Source organism: Blennius ocellaris (assembly GCF_963422515.1).
Source record: "Blennius ocellaris genome assembly, chromosome: 18".
NCBI classification, from domain to species: Eukaryota; Metazoa; Chordata; class Actinopteri; order Blenniiformes; family Blenniidae; genus Blennius; species Blennius ocellaris.
This window is the reverse complement of record NC_137667.1, coordinates 9,184,328-9,198,631: the sequence shown is the minus strand read 5'-3', so window position 1 is coordinate 9,198,631 and position 14,304 is coordinate 9,184,328. Positions and strand designations below refer to the sequence as shown.

Below are 14,304 nucleotides of genomic sequence, written 5' to 3'. Positions count from 1 at the left end.
AGAGCGTGGAAAAACAGCTTAATGCTACACTGCTCAGTTTTTTGGTTTTTGTTTATCTATACTGAATGCCTAAGTTTTATAGTGTACTCTGAGAAACAGGAGAAAAGTTGTCCTATCTAAGTAACAGGGCCTCCCACGGGTGTTATATAAGAGATATTTGGATTCAGTCAAAAAAAAAGAAAGTAGTGCTGGTTGGAAACTCTGTCAATGGCTCAGGGAAAGAAAGATGAAAATCGTTTTATTTTGCACTACATTGTTTGTAAGGATATTAATTAGGCTTCACATACATTTTATTCACACTTTGCCTCAGATGAACAAGCTTATTCATCCTCTGCTGTGGGAACAACTGGCTGTCAGTCAGACATTATGAGGAGGGCTTATGTGCCTTTGTTTAAATATAAAAAAAGCTATATAAAAAAGTAAAAGACTGGCTGGAATAAATGCCAATGATATGAAGCTTTACCAACAAGCACTGCTCTGATCTGCCCCATGCCGGCTCAGGCTCGAGAGATTTTAATAACCCTGCCACTTCTCATCAACCACACCTTTTATATCCTGAATTACCTCCTGCTGAATTAACCTCTGGTGGAGATGTGAGCAAAACGATGCTTTCCGAAGATATTTCATTGAGTTTTGTGTTCTGATGCTTTGCAGCCCGACTATAATCGCCCTTATTGTGGTAATGAAGCGTGAATGTGGAGCCGATGATAACCTGGAATTACTTTCTCATTGCTCCAGGGGGGAGGGGGAGGAGGAGGATGAGGGGGAGAATATATTGAGCAGTTTGGCCTCGAGGTGTAGCTTCTGCAGCCTTCTGTGTGGCTTTTGTGTTTTAATTCTGCGTTCAAACTGATGTGATGCAAATGGATCTCCTCAGCTGTCTTGTTTTTTTTTTTGGCAATGCACAAACAAGCTTGTCCTTCCCAGGTGGTAATAATGATGATGTCAGATAACAAATAACGGAAGTCTTTCTGCAAACTGGAAATATCAAACTGTCACATTTTATTTCGGTGACGCTTGAGAGACTCAGCGAACACCTTGAGTTTAATCATGAATGTGTTGATGAACAAACAGAGGAACTCCTCCCACCACCGACTATTCTTGGAGCCCAAAGGCCACATTTTCTTCCTATGTGAGAGTTTGTGCTCATTAAAGTTTTCAGTGGGAATTGAATTTCATTATAGCCGTAAAGTGGTATTGCGACAGACCGGAGGTGGCTTATTAAGGCATATCGGCTTCACTTCGTCTCGCTAACTGAGTGAAATTGCACTCGAAGTCGACTGCCGATCTGCCGGCCGCCTCCCTCCTTTCTCAGCCTGCACGATGATTTATGGCGGCACCGATAACGCATTTTGTTCTATCTGCGACACCACAATAGGCCTGCATCGCAGGGGGTTTTGTTATTCTTAATAAATAAATCACTTTCTGTCTGTGAAGCAGATTTGCTGACTAAAGAGAATGGATTGATGACTTCACATTCCATCTTGGGATGTCCAATATTGATATCAAAGAAGAGATATCCGTATGTGGTGTTCAGCACGAGTGTAAGATCATTCTTTCAGTGTATGATGAAGCGTATGCTATTCTGACACAATGTTTAATTTAGGATATACATCAACCATTCACAAACACTACATGATAAAATCATAGTATTATGTATTTTGTGCCAGAGGCGGTGATGGAGCACCGATCCAGTGGTTCAAATCTCACTACAGATGGGTCAGAGACTTAACCCCCAACTGCAAATCAAATGGTTTTCTGAGGAGGCCAAATTACTTTCATTGCGATTTTGCGCTGAGGAGATTCATTTCTTCATCGATTTATCTCCATAAATCGCCATATCTTCAAAGACGGCTCTGGTGTCACACGGTGACGATGCGTCATCACACGAGGCTTTGATGCAGCTGTTATTTGGTCTTTTGTGTCACTCGTCTTTGTCTCGGAGGGTCTGTTGAGGGCAACGCTGAATCAACGCGGACATGTTCACAACAACAGATATATAATACACAGAAATTATGTTTAGTCTTTAGTACGGGTTCTGTTATTTTTTTCTTCTTTTTTTTCTTTTGTTATTGTGCAAGTTAGTAAAAGTTTCTACCAACACAAGTGTTTTCACTCTTGATGATTGATTGGACCTTTTCTAAAGCCTGTCTGGACTTTCAGACACCGACTTGATCTGACGTCCGTTTCCTTGCAGGAGCTGCTTTGGGGCAGCTCTGGTAACTCATCCTCATTTGACAGCTTCTTATCCCGAACCCTGAGGCAGGCTTCACGTAGTTTGTGAGGAAGATATTATAAAGGATTTTAACTCTCCAGACTGGTTGATATTTGGTTGAGGGCAAAAAACACAGCTATGCGTTGATTGTAGTCTTTTTATATCTTTCAATGCTTTGAGATAGTTTTCTAAGTTTCAACTATGTTGCATCAAATGTATCCTTCATTTATTAAAAGTACTCAACAGGTGTAAAATTTTGCCGATCAACCGATCATTTTTTTGTTTTCATTCCTTACAAGCTCATGCTTCTGGGTATGTTACTCAACTTTTAGAGCCTTTATACACAATACGTATATGCATTTATGTATTGTAGTAAGCCTACTTTAAAAAAAAAAAAATGTGTCCAAAAATTCCTTTTTGCTCCAGCCTAATTGTATAAAATACATGTTATTATAATATAATCTTCTCATCCTATCCTGTTAGGGAATTAATATAGTAATCCCACTGACGACTGACAAAGCAATTGTATTATCTTATTAGCATTTCTTTTGTCATTTGACTGCTTCTGTCGTGTTGATTGTTACATGGATTATTTGGTTGTAATCATCATATTTGGTTAATATGTTAGCCAGTTGATGCCGGTGGTTGGTTTTATACAGCATAAGAGATGCCGTGGCTATGTTATTCTCATTTCAGAGTACATATATAGGCTCCTGGTCACTTAATTTGTTTATATCTTCATATTGTATTGTTATTCATAAAGGTCCAACTGAGTTCCAGTGTTCATCAGTCTCCTGACAGACACTTTATAATACACAATTACTATGCTGACAACCTCAAGTTATCAGCCTTCAAATGTGAGACAAGCTGTTGTCAGCAAAAATGTTCAGATCAGTGAATCAGAACATTGCCGACACACTCCGATTACAGATATGGCTTCACAGGGAACCTTTCTGTTTCAGGGTTTAGTATGAGCGCCGTACAATTATACATCATCAAATGGTTTTTATTTTATTTGTACGATTGGATAAAAAAATTTTAAATTGACAGATTTTTTAATTTAATTTTACCCCTTCAGCTGTTTTCGTGCTTGTTTCCTTCTGCTGACACAGATGTCAGCTTGATCCTGTGTCTTTTGAGACTTTGATATCCCTTGTTTCTTCTCGTATGCTGGTATTCTCCAGAGAAACTGCTTTGTGCTCCTCGGCTTTGCTGTGGTGTTTTGCTGTGTTGTTTCGCTGTGGTGTGCAGTGGCTCCTATTCTCAGCCTGTGTGACGACGCCGTTGTGGAAATGTGTGAGTTTGTGTTATTTCTTGTTCAAAGCTCTGACGATGGAGCCATGATGACATGAAGACATGCCTCTTGGGGTAAATTGCACATTTTGTCCTAGTTTGGATTTGTCTGTTGATGTGGATTTAAATAAGATGATTTGCTATTTAAAGATTAGGACAAAAAAAATGCAGAACATTAGGAAATCCTGAAATATTATATAGAATTTTGCCCCCAAAACTCTGCGTTGCAGTCTATTTCAGACTGTTTTGTCCAGACATTTTCTTCCAGCCCGGTTGATGCAATAACACAGTAAAAAATGCAACAGTGCTATTTGGAGTGACTACTAAAATTTTAAAAAGCAACATGCATTGACAGAAAAATCATTGTTGCATAAAGTACAATCTCATACCCTTCCATTCCACTTCAGTTTTCTCTGCACATATTTCTTTCCATGCTTTCTACCTGCACTGTGAATCACTGAGGATGAGAATTCACTTCACAGAGGTTTACTTAGTAAATCACAGCATGTCACCAAATACTAACCCGTGAGCTTTACAAAAGAAAAGAATGTGCAGTTGATTCTCCGTAAGTAGGTCATGACGACTCAGAGGAGCTTTTTGTATGAGCACATTAAACTTGCAGAAGCTTTTATCTATGTGACACTAATGAGAGAAAAGTTAGAAGTAAACACTTGTGAGATCACAAGCAGAGAATATCAATTCCAAATCCATCAACGCCATTATTGGCAAATGAAGCAGCAGTACAAAGCAGTTGAGCAGAGGTGTTAATGCAACAGACACGAGAAATAATCTCGACATTCTGTTGTATCCAATAAGGTTTCACCTCAGGGATAGAAGTTAAAATGAAGAGCACTTAATGCACCAAAGGAGAAATTGAGATGGAGAAACAAATCAAGCATTGAGAGATGAGAAACCGCAGAGTTCAATAACCTTTCAGGACAGAATTCTACTTCAATACAAGTTTCAATACTCCCAGAGAGAGAGAGAGAGAGAGGGAGAGGGAGAGAGAGAGAGAGGGAGAGCGAGAGAGAGAGAGAGAGAGAGAGAGTTCCATTCAGCCAAACCTCCAGAGTGGAATGTATAGTTTATGTCCATGAAATATTGAAAATATTAATTCCTACTGGGTTATCTTTTTTAGCTCTACTTTTATTCATTTATTTCAATCTTGAGGTTTTGAATGTGGCAGGAACTCGTGAGAATAGATATCATGCAAACAAGGGAAACTCATTAAAATCACAGTATAATTCAAAGTAACTGCCCTTGCCTGCTATAGTAGTGATAAAACTGTGAATATTAATAAAGTACAGCAAAGCACAAGTGGAGTCTTATATATCGAAATGAGATAAGTGAATAAATGCATAGAGCTATCTACGTTAATTATTTATCATTTCCCTCACGCGAAAAACAAAGAAACAGTAGTAAAAGAAAATACTCGCACTATGGAGTAAACAATAAAGCAATCGATCAAGAAAACTGTGGTCCACAAGAGAAACATATAGAAGTTTCCCCACAGTAATATAATTATTGTTAATTAAAATGTTCTACCAGGAGCCTCAGAGTTCGAAATCTTTAGCTTCAGCTACACAGATTTCAAAGATTTAATTAATACCATTTATTACCAATTGTACAACAATGGTATAGGTAAGATATACTTGATTAGTTTTGCTGTAACAACATAAAAAATGATTTTATTAACACTCAAAATCACACTGATCAGACCAGATTAAGCTCAAACCCTTGATCTTTGAGGTAATGGGGCGTTGCTATATGTATTTGAACAATATGAATAAAATATAGCAATGTCTCTCACATCTTTGTTTTGCAAGAGTGAAATAGTCTGAAGTTGTGATTAAAGTCTAAAATTATGAAACACGGGACAATGTGTCAGCAAGGTTGCATTGGGAGTAACTAACAGATAACAACCAGGTAACATCAAAAGTTGCGAAAAGTCACATTCGGATCAAGTTAAAGTCACAAGCAGTGCACAATAGGGTGCTGACAGCCTGTAGGTGTTTCCCTGTATTCACCCCTTCCACACACTTACAATGGGGTAACAAAAGAGTCAGTGTGAGGTAACAGAGGGGTAATGACAGAGCCAATATGGCGTCACCACGGGGTAAGAGCAGGGTCACCATAAGGTAGAGATGCAAACAGGCCACAATTGAGCAGCGTCAGCAGGCAATGCAGTAAATACTAAATATATACAACATAACGGGTAGATACAACTACAGGGTAACAAGTAGAAAGTAGCAACGGACTTTACGTTGAGATTGCAGTCATGCTTGGCACTGGGTGCTCTGATCTGAGAAATATCAACTTTTTCAAAACATACAGTCTCTTCTTCAACAAAGAAAAGTTTAGAGTGTGAATTCAAAAGTTATTTTGCCATTATTTTACCGGTCCTGCTCACAAAAGATGAATTTGGACTATATGTTGTTTGACATATTAGACCAAACTGCTGGGGAGTTATCAAGGTGGGACAAGACTAATGACTGGACAAAATGTTTGATTATATCAGTTAAAAAATATGCTCACTGTTTGATGTAAGAAATACAAATTGTATGTACTATATCATTGACACCTGGACCATATTAGCGTTTGATCTCTGGTGATACCCAACAATTTGGCTTTAGTAACTTGCTCAATATTCACACCATCTAATGAAAGTATCAGCCTCTGATCTCAACCAATGACCTTACGTTTAGTTTCTGGAACATTCTGTTTCAGCTGGTTTGCCATGATCCATCTGGACATCTGGATTTGAGCCTTTTTGTCTTTTCAGGTTGCTCAGCACACATAGCAGAAGCATAAACAGATGTGTCATCTGTCCACATTACTAAACTGCAATTGTTAACGTGACACATCATTTACAAAAATAGAACATCGTAAAGCTCAAGAGCACTGCCCTGAGGGACACCACACTGACGATCTTCAAAATTATTTTGGTGTGTGAAGCACCTTAATAGCAAAGACAATTGAGGAGTCAGAACATCACCATGACATAACAGCTGGGTCACTCGAACAACAGAATCCTTTTTGGCTCATCAAAGAGAGAATGACATGGAACTAGATCACTGTGACTTATGGGGCAATAACAGTGTCAATATGCAGTACTGGTGGGATATTTACAGAGCATCTGGTAATGATAAAGTGACAACAAAGTAACATCAGAGTGTCAATGAAGAGGTAATAATGGGATAGATAAAGCTGATACGGATTTGTTCTGGGGGAAGAAAATTCTGATCAAAGACTATTTAAGGCTTTACTGTTTACATGAGGTTTAGTTCAGTTTCAGTTTAAACTTCTGGAGGCTGTCCACTGTGCACGTACTCAAACTGGCATAGTGCCCAGCCTCTTCATATGTCTCCTCTACCTCCTCCTTTTTTAATGTCTTCAACCATGTCCCTCCACCTCTCTCTCTCTCTCTCTCTCTCTCTCTCTCTCTCTCTCTCTCTCTCTCTCTCTCTATCTCTCGCTCCCCCCTCCTCTCCGCTCCACATCATCCACTCACCTGTCCAACTGTTATGTGCCTGCCGGGTCTGTGTTACCTGCACCTGACAGATGACGCATGTGGAAATATAGTTTAAATTAGAAAAGAAGCATTGGGTGGACTTATGACGATCTGACATCTCTGTGCAGTCGTTCATGTGGTATGTATGGGGGAAACACTTTCGTTTCATTTGTGGGTGTGTGAGGATTTGTTTCCTGGCAGCTTTAAGTGTCAGCTGAAGAGATTTTACTGGAGCATTCAAATTGTAGATTGATAAAAGCCACGCCTCCATTTGAATGGTTTCTTTTTTTAATTCTTTTTTTGGCCATTCTTTAGCCTTGAACAATATTGTTCCAGAATGATTTAAAAAAAAAAAAAGTGAACTGAAACAATTGACGAGTCAGCAATGTTTGTATCTTGAGATGAGTTAAAGTATTAATGTACTATGTAATGAAATGAAGTTATTATTCCATATTTTGTATTGTTTTGCTATAAAGTGAAATAATGATGAATGATAAGATTAATATGTTAGAATAGATAAAAAAAACAGCAACAGGTTTTGAATCCGGTGCCGTTCTTTCATAGTTGTCAATCAAATACATCAATCAGACATGTAATTACAGATACAGACTTACAAATATGGTATATTTTCTCATCTTGGTTTCTCAGTGTGGACAGCTTTGATTTGATTTTAATGCAATGTAAAGCTTTTTTTCCCCCTCAAACTTAAGACCTTCCTCTGCACTTCATAGCCTCAATCGATGTCGGTCCAAACATTTATTTTAAAAGTGTTGTTGGCAATCAGCTCAAGATGAACTCTTGTTATAGCTTTTGACTTGTCTGGTTCTCTGTGAAAATAAAGTTGAGCGTTGCATCAGAATAATGAGGGAAAAGATCAAAGCAGACGCTGAACTCTGAAGGCTCAAGCAAACAAAAAGAAAACCCTCCTATTCATTAATTTCCTGACATGTATCCATATCCGCAGCAAATTGCGCGGCCGCAGTCTTTTTTAATTATTAAGGGCCCTCATTTGTCGTTGTGCTGATGACATCACAAACTCTTTGTTGTTGTGGTGATATGTGATCCAGATAAAATTCAATGTGGCGACATCAGATACTCTTGTCTTGTGATTGAGGGTCTGGAGAATTGGGCGGCAGGGATGTGGGGGTAAGGGGGTTCAATCTTCTGGAATTAAATGTCCAGACATATTGCAAAGATGTCCTTGATGCATGGACAACACCATGGTGGAAAAGTGTATTTTGAGTACTCCTTGAGTGGGATTTCTGTGGATTTTTGCTTAAACCACTTCTGAAGCCACTGGAGATGCCGAACAAGTTGAAGTGATGGAGTATGAAGTTAATTAAACTAATGTGAAGTTGGCAGATATAAGAGTCGATCAGCAAGGAATTAGACATTCTGCGGTGCTGATATCACTTTCTTCTTATCTCTACTCACTTTCATTGTTTTGCTCCTCCTCTAGAGCAGGGAAGGGAGTTTTCTCAGCCATGAAGCTCGGAAAGATCAAGAGCAGCAGAGACGACCACAAGAAAGGAGGTAAAATAACCAACAGGCCAGTTCCCACTTGATCCAGAGATGATGATTAAACTAAAATTGTGTAGAGAATAAATTCCCTGTCCGAATTTACTGAATTATTCATCGAGATATAAGCCGAAAACTCGTGCAATTTGAATATAAAGCAGTGTGAATCCAGTGTGAATCTTGTTTGCTGATTTGTTGGATTGCAGCGGATGAGCCGGCTGTCCTGGACATGGAGGACCTGGACAGGAAAGCAATTCGCCTGGCGGGAACATTGGACCCAGACACAATTTCTCTGGCCTCTGTCACAGCTGTCACCACTAATGTCTCCAACAAGAGGTCAGAAACACTGACACACACACACACACGATGACGAAGACCTGGCAAACACATGGCCGACGATTAGTCAATGAGAACTTGAAAATTGAAGAGGAGTCTACATAGTACAAGCTTTACAACTGTTTTGTTCTTATATTAAATGAGGCAGGTTGGCAGATGTATCAAAACTCTAAGCAGAGCCAAGATCATCATATTCCAGAGCTGCAGTGTGGAGGCCTTGGCTCTGGTTAATACCACGCTGCAGGCAGATCTGAACCTGGCTCTGGCTCCTGGTGGCCTGTGGGAAGATCACAAATAGAATCACCACTCCAAACATGGCGCTACAGAAATACAAGAACCTGACTTATTGGAAGCAAGAGCATTAACGTCTGAAAGCCAAGTGATATGATGCTATTTAAAACATTCACAGTTACAGTTATATATTAAATGTATATTGAGTGGAAGTGAGTACAATTTATAGCTCGGTCCTTCACAATAGTTTTTACTTACAAAGGTGCGCACACACACAGTCAGAAATGAAAAATTCCGAACAAGTCAGTAGTCATAAAAGTAGATTGTCTGTGTTGTGTAATATTGCAGATGGTTATGAAAGTGTTTGTAAAAAAAAAAAAAAAAGAAGAAGAAGAAGAAGAAGGAGTTGTGAGAGTCACTATCTCTGAGCCAGAGTCTTGCAGAGCTCCTCAGACTGCTGGTATTGATCCTGGGTTTTTAGAAAGTGCCGAAATCAGGTGTGGTACATTATGCAGTTTGAAGCTGGTATGGTCAGACAAAGCTGCCCCAGATTAAGACATTTAATGATTTTTGCACCATATAGTATATGCTAAAAATGTCAATGCACACAAAAAGGAAAAAAAAAGTTGTATATAATCTGTATTGATATACTTTGTATTTTAAAGTAAAAAACACAATATATGTATCACTTTGCATATCTTCAGGTCAAAGCCAGATATCAAAATGGAACCAAGCTCTGGACGACCCGTCGATTATCAGGTTTGTATCCGTTCTTTGTACACCTTGGTTATTTCTCTTCATGAGAGCTGAATGCGTCTCTCACACTGTCATGAATGATGGCAGAGATTCTTGAACCATTGGAAGATTTGGCAGCGACATTTGCGTACGATCGAGCAACCAATGAGGCATCTACTGGACATTTCCTCTTCTTGTAGCTCACTGTTATTTTCACACAAACTACCATCCATCATCTGCTTGGCTTTGTCTAACTTTGAGTCGTGGCACCAGAAGTTCACAGCTTCCTGTCGGTGAAGGCAGATTATGCCTTAAACGTGTGTGTGTGTGCGTGCGTGTTTATGTGTGTGGTTCCATATCTATATAGGTATATAGTGCAATTCTTTGAGGTTATGTGCAATATTCCAGGCTATGTAGAACAATAAATGCCACTATAACTACCCAAAGGCTAAACAACTGTGCCCATTCATAAAAATCCTCTCATTTATTATTTTTCTCATGCAATTGTACTAAATGTCATTTTGGGGGGTTTTATGGAGGGATGACGGTCCCTTAACATGTGTTATACTGATGCTTCTGCAAATGTGCGTCGTTGTTTACCAACAGTAGTGGCTGTTTGCCTCCTGTGGCTGCCACGCCTGAATTTATATACTGTGATAACAATGCAATAACACAAGACAGTGTAAGTGTCCTACAGCGTTGCTCATAGTCTCTTGTCAAGGCGTTTTTAGATTAGAATCATGCTCACAATAATCCTTGGTACATAAGCTGTAGACTCGACAACCTCCACTCCGTCTTTCCTCTTCATCATCTAGAGATTAATTAGAAATAAAGGGGTAGTGTTTTGATGTACGAACTCTCAGTTCGGATTTAGTTTTCTTCATTAGATGCAACATTACGTGAGCGCCGGGAGATGTCAGAGGAAAACTTACAGGCTATATTATCTGGCACAAGCTCTCACCGCTCAAAGGCATTTAAAATGAAAAAGACTATTTTGGACTTTTTAATGTTCTCAGGGTAATTACTGTGCGGCTGAATGATTTACCATGATAGTTTATCTGCTTGTTGACTCCCTGTTGCGGGAACGCCAGCTTGCTGTACAATTCAGAGCGATACATGATGTGATGACGTTTCTTACCAGATCAGCATCACTGTGATCGAGGCCCGACAGCTCATAGGTCTCAACATGGATCCCGTCGTGTGCGTGGAGATCGGAGACGACAAGAAGTACACATCTATGAAGGAGTCCACCAACTGCCCATACTATAATGAGGTTAGTCCTTTCAAGCCTTTAAAACTCACTCTGCGAATGTGGAGATGTTATAAATATGATTAGGATTTATTCGTTTGAAATCTGCCTGATCTCACAGTGGTATTACGAAAAAGGTTCAATGGAAGTAACGACACAGAACGAGATGACGAGTCTAAAAAAACCGATCAGATATCATGTTTACCAATCAAGTAAACTGGACTTGTTGATGTCATTATTGTGATGAGCTGTATCACAGCTCAGACTGGGCAGGATCACAGTGTCTCGGGGTAAATTATGCCTTCACATGCAGGAAAATATTGAAATGCTTGAATTGAATGTGGTCGGAGCCCCATGTCTCCAATGATGTGAAAAAAACAAAACAAAACCCAAATGTCAATCTTTCAAAGAGTTCTTTATCTTGCAGCTCAAACAGACAAACAAGACACTTTAAGGTAAAACTGCTAAAAAAAAATAAAAGCTCAAGTAGTTAAAAGTGCATAATGGCTAATGAGCTAAATCAGCTATTAGCACATGTACCCGATAAAACACTATTAGTTCATCTCAGTAGATATTTCTGGTGCTGATTAGATAACCCTTTAAAAAGGCTTTACTTCCATGAAGTAAAGCCTTTTTAAGGCTATGCTTGTCCGTCCTGATAACTTTTATAATAAGAAGATTCTCCAGCTTCTTTCAGATCCTTGTTGTGAAACAAGAACCCACAAGCTCCTTCTCATTGTGTAGCCATAATCAATATCTTTCCACTGTAACTCACACATGCACAAGGCAAATTGCAGAAAGGGCCAAACGTTCTTTTTATGGTCAAATGTATTGATTTGCTTATTGTCTTAGAAACTAAATACCATTTATAACTGAGGAGTTGTGGGCAGCTGTTTGTAAATAGCAGAGGATCCCCAGGAGGATAGGAGGGGTGACCCTGCAATACCAAGCTCAGTGTCTGTGTTGTGTCTGCACTGCAGGGAGTGTAAGTGAGAGTTTGTTTGTTATCGATTGGCTGTGTTTGTCTGGGGAAGAAAAAAAAAACCCACTGCCGACTGACAAGCTAGAAACCAGTGTGATCAAGATAGTAGTGCTTCAAGTTTTATTGTCTCATCTTGAGTATCAAACTTGTTCCCACCAATTTTAATTCCTTGTGCTCTACATTTCTCTCACATAGGCCACTGTACTAGGCCATAACAGCATACTATAATCCTCCCGTCATTATTGGAGCTCATTGATATTAGATATTGTAAAAAGCATATCATTTTTGAATGATATGCTTTCTGTAAAATTACAAGAAATATAGACTTGGTAGCAATGAATACACTATAGGTTATTAAAACATTTATGTATTCATTACATTTTATCATTTAACTGTACATTAATATGAGCCTTCATCCAATGGAGCTACTATGACAGGAGCTACTATGACAGAGCAGTGTGAAACAAACATTAGTTTAGCTTTATCAAATTGCTGCAGCGTCTTCCTAAAAATAGAATGAATTTGGTTTTGTTGAAACCTGCTAACAACCACATTATTTGTGTTCTTGCTCCGACTAATTGGTGTATCTTCAGCTGAGTTTAATGAGGGAATCCGTCATCAGACTGACCCACGCAGTTCTCACATCTCAGCTCATGTGTCACAGTATTTTCTGTATTGTAATGCAACTACACATTAAGTCGGACGTTACAGAAACGGATAATTAACAATAACATCTCCTGATCAGTTCACTCAACTTTTCTTCAGTATTGTTATGTTTGAATTGATTATACTTTTGTGTTGAATAGGATTTTTAAACACCATTGTTCACCATTGTTCTGGAGAAGTGTGTATTTTGCGTTTCAGTGCTGACTACTGACTTCAGTATTGTTTTTATTATTATTATGAAGTACAAAACAAAGTGCCCATATGTTCCAATAGTTCCAGTACTTTGACCATTCGAACCCAGATCTTCAGAAAGGGCATTAATCTGTTAAGAAACTAGAAAATAGACAGTGTTGCGGTCAATAATTTCATTAAAAAAGTATACTTCAAAAGTATTTATTGCATTTATTATAATTCACATGAAATAAATTCTTAAATTTGTCATCAAATAAAATGTGTTTGGGTTAATTGGAATAGTCTATATCTCCAGCTAAAGTGACCTCAGAATCAGAAAAGCAAAGTCATAGTTCTGCTCAGTTTATTTGGTTTAATTTTTGTCTTATCTACTTTGCCCTGTCAGAACCAAATGTTTTTTTCACACTTCTCTCACAGAGCAGAGCTGAAAGCTGGATGTGCTGTGAACACTCTCAAGAATAAAGGAGGCAAGAGCAAATGGGTTTTTTAACTAGATTTTTTTTCCTTCTCTCTGCAGTATTTTGTGTTTGATTTTCACATTCCTCCTGACGTCATGTTTGACAAGATCATCAAACTCTCAGTAAGTCTCCATATGACAAATCCTTCACACTGCAGTAGAATAAGATGCCGCCCTCATCTTTTCTGCCTTAAAAAAAAAAAAATAATAATAATAATAATTATATATATATATATACACACACACACACACACACACACACACACACACACACACACACACACACACACACACACACACACACACACACACACACCCTTTCTTTAATCTCTCTAATTGTGTATCTGTTGTAAATCCTCTATGAGAAATGTGGAAACCTCCGAGCCATTTACTTTTGAGGTTTTTTCTATATTTCGATGTTCAAGTTTGAACTTCATGATATCCTTTTACTGATTCGTTTATGTTTAGGTTATCCATTCCAAGAATCTCCTGCGGAGTGGGACGTTGGTGGGAACGTTCAAGATGGATGTTGGGACCGTTTACTCTCAGCCCGGTAAAGTGCGAGCTGGAGCTCTCATCCTGACAACATGAAAACTTCTCCAGAGTTGTTGATAGATTAATCAGATCAATGTCACCCAAACTTGACCCGTGTATCTGAGAATGAAAGTCAGGTTTAACTTATCCCTGTAGTTATTGTCGTTTTTGGCTGAAGTAACTGAGTGTAATCTCCACCAGAACACCAGTTCTACCACAAGTGGGCCATCCTGTCCGACCCCGATGACATCACCGCGGGGTGCAAAGGGTACATAAAGTGCGACATTGCTGTGGTTGGGAAGGGCGACAACATCAAGACTCCACATAAGGCCAATGAAACTGATGAAGACGACATAGAGGGGTAAAAAAGAAACTCCCATTAACC

General features: G+C 38.9%; 1 protein-coding gene across 2 annotated transcripts in view; it reads left to right on the top strand.

Annotated features, from left to right (window-relative positions):
- otofa (otoferlin a) overlaps positions 1-14,304 on the top strand; it is a gene marked incomplete at both ends in the record, with an annotated part of 77,667 nt that overhangs the window by 36,085 nt on the left and 27,278 nt on the right. For both annotated transcript variants that reach the window (XM_080513689.1, XM_080513688.1), the window contains 7 exons: positions 8,479-8,552; positions 8,744-8,873; positions 9,809-9,863; positions 10,981-11,112; positions 13,446-13,508; positions 13,854-13,938; positions 14,121-14,280. In XM_080513689.1, coding sequence (XP_080369815.1) covers positions 8,479-8,552; positions 8,744-8,873; positions 9,809-9,863; positions 10,981-11,112; positions 13,446-13,508; positions 13,854-13,938; positions 14,121-14,280 — 699 coding nt within the window. The remainder of the gene's footprint in view (positions 1-8,478; positions 8,553-8,743; positions 8,874-9,808; positions 9,864-10,980; positions 11,113-13,445; positions 13,509-13,853; positions 13,939-14,120; positions 14,281-14,304) is intronic.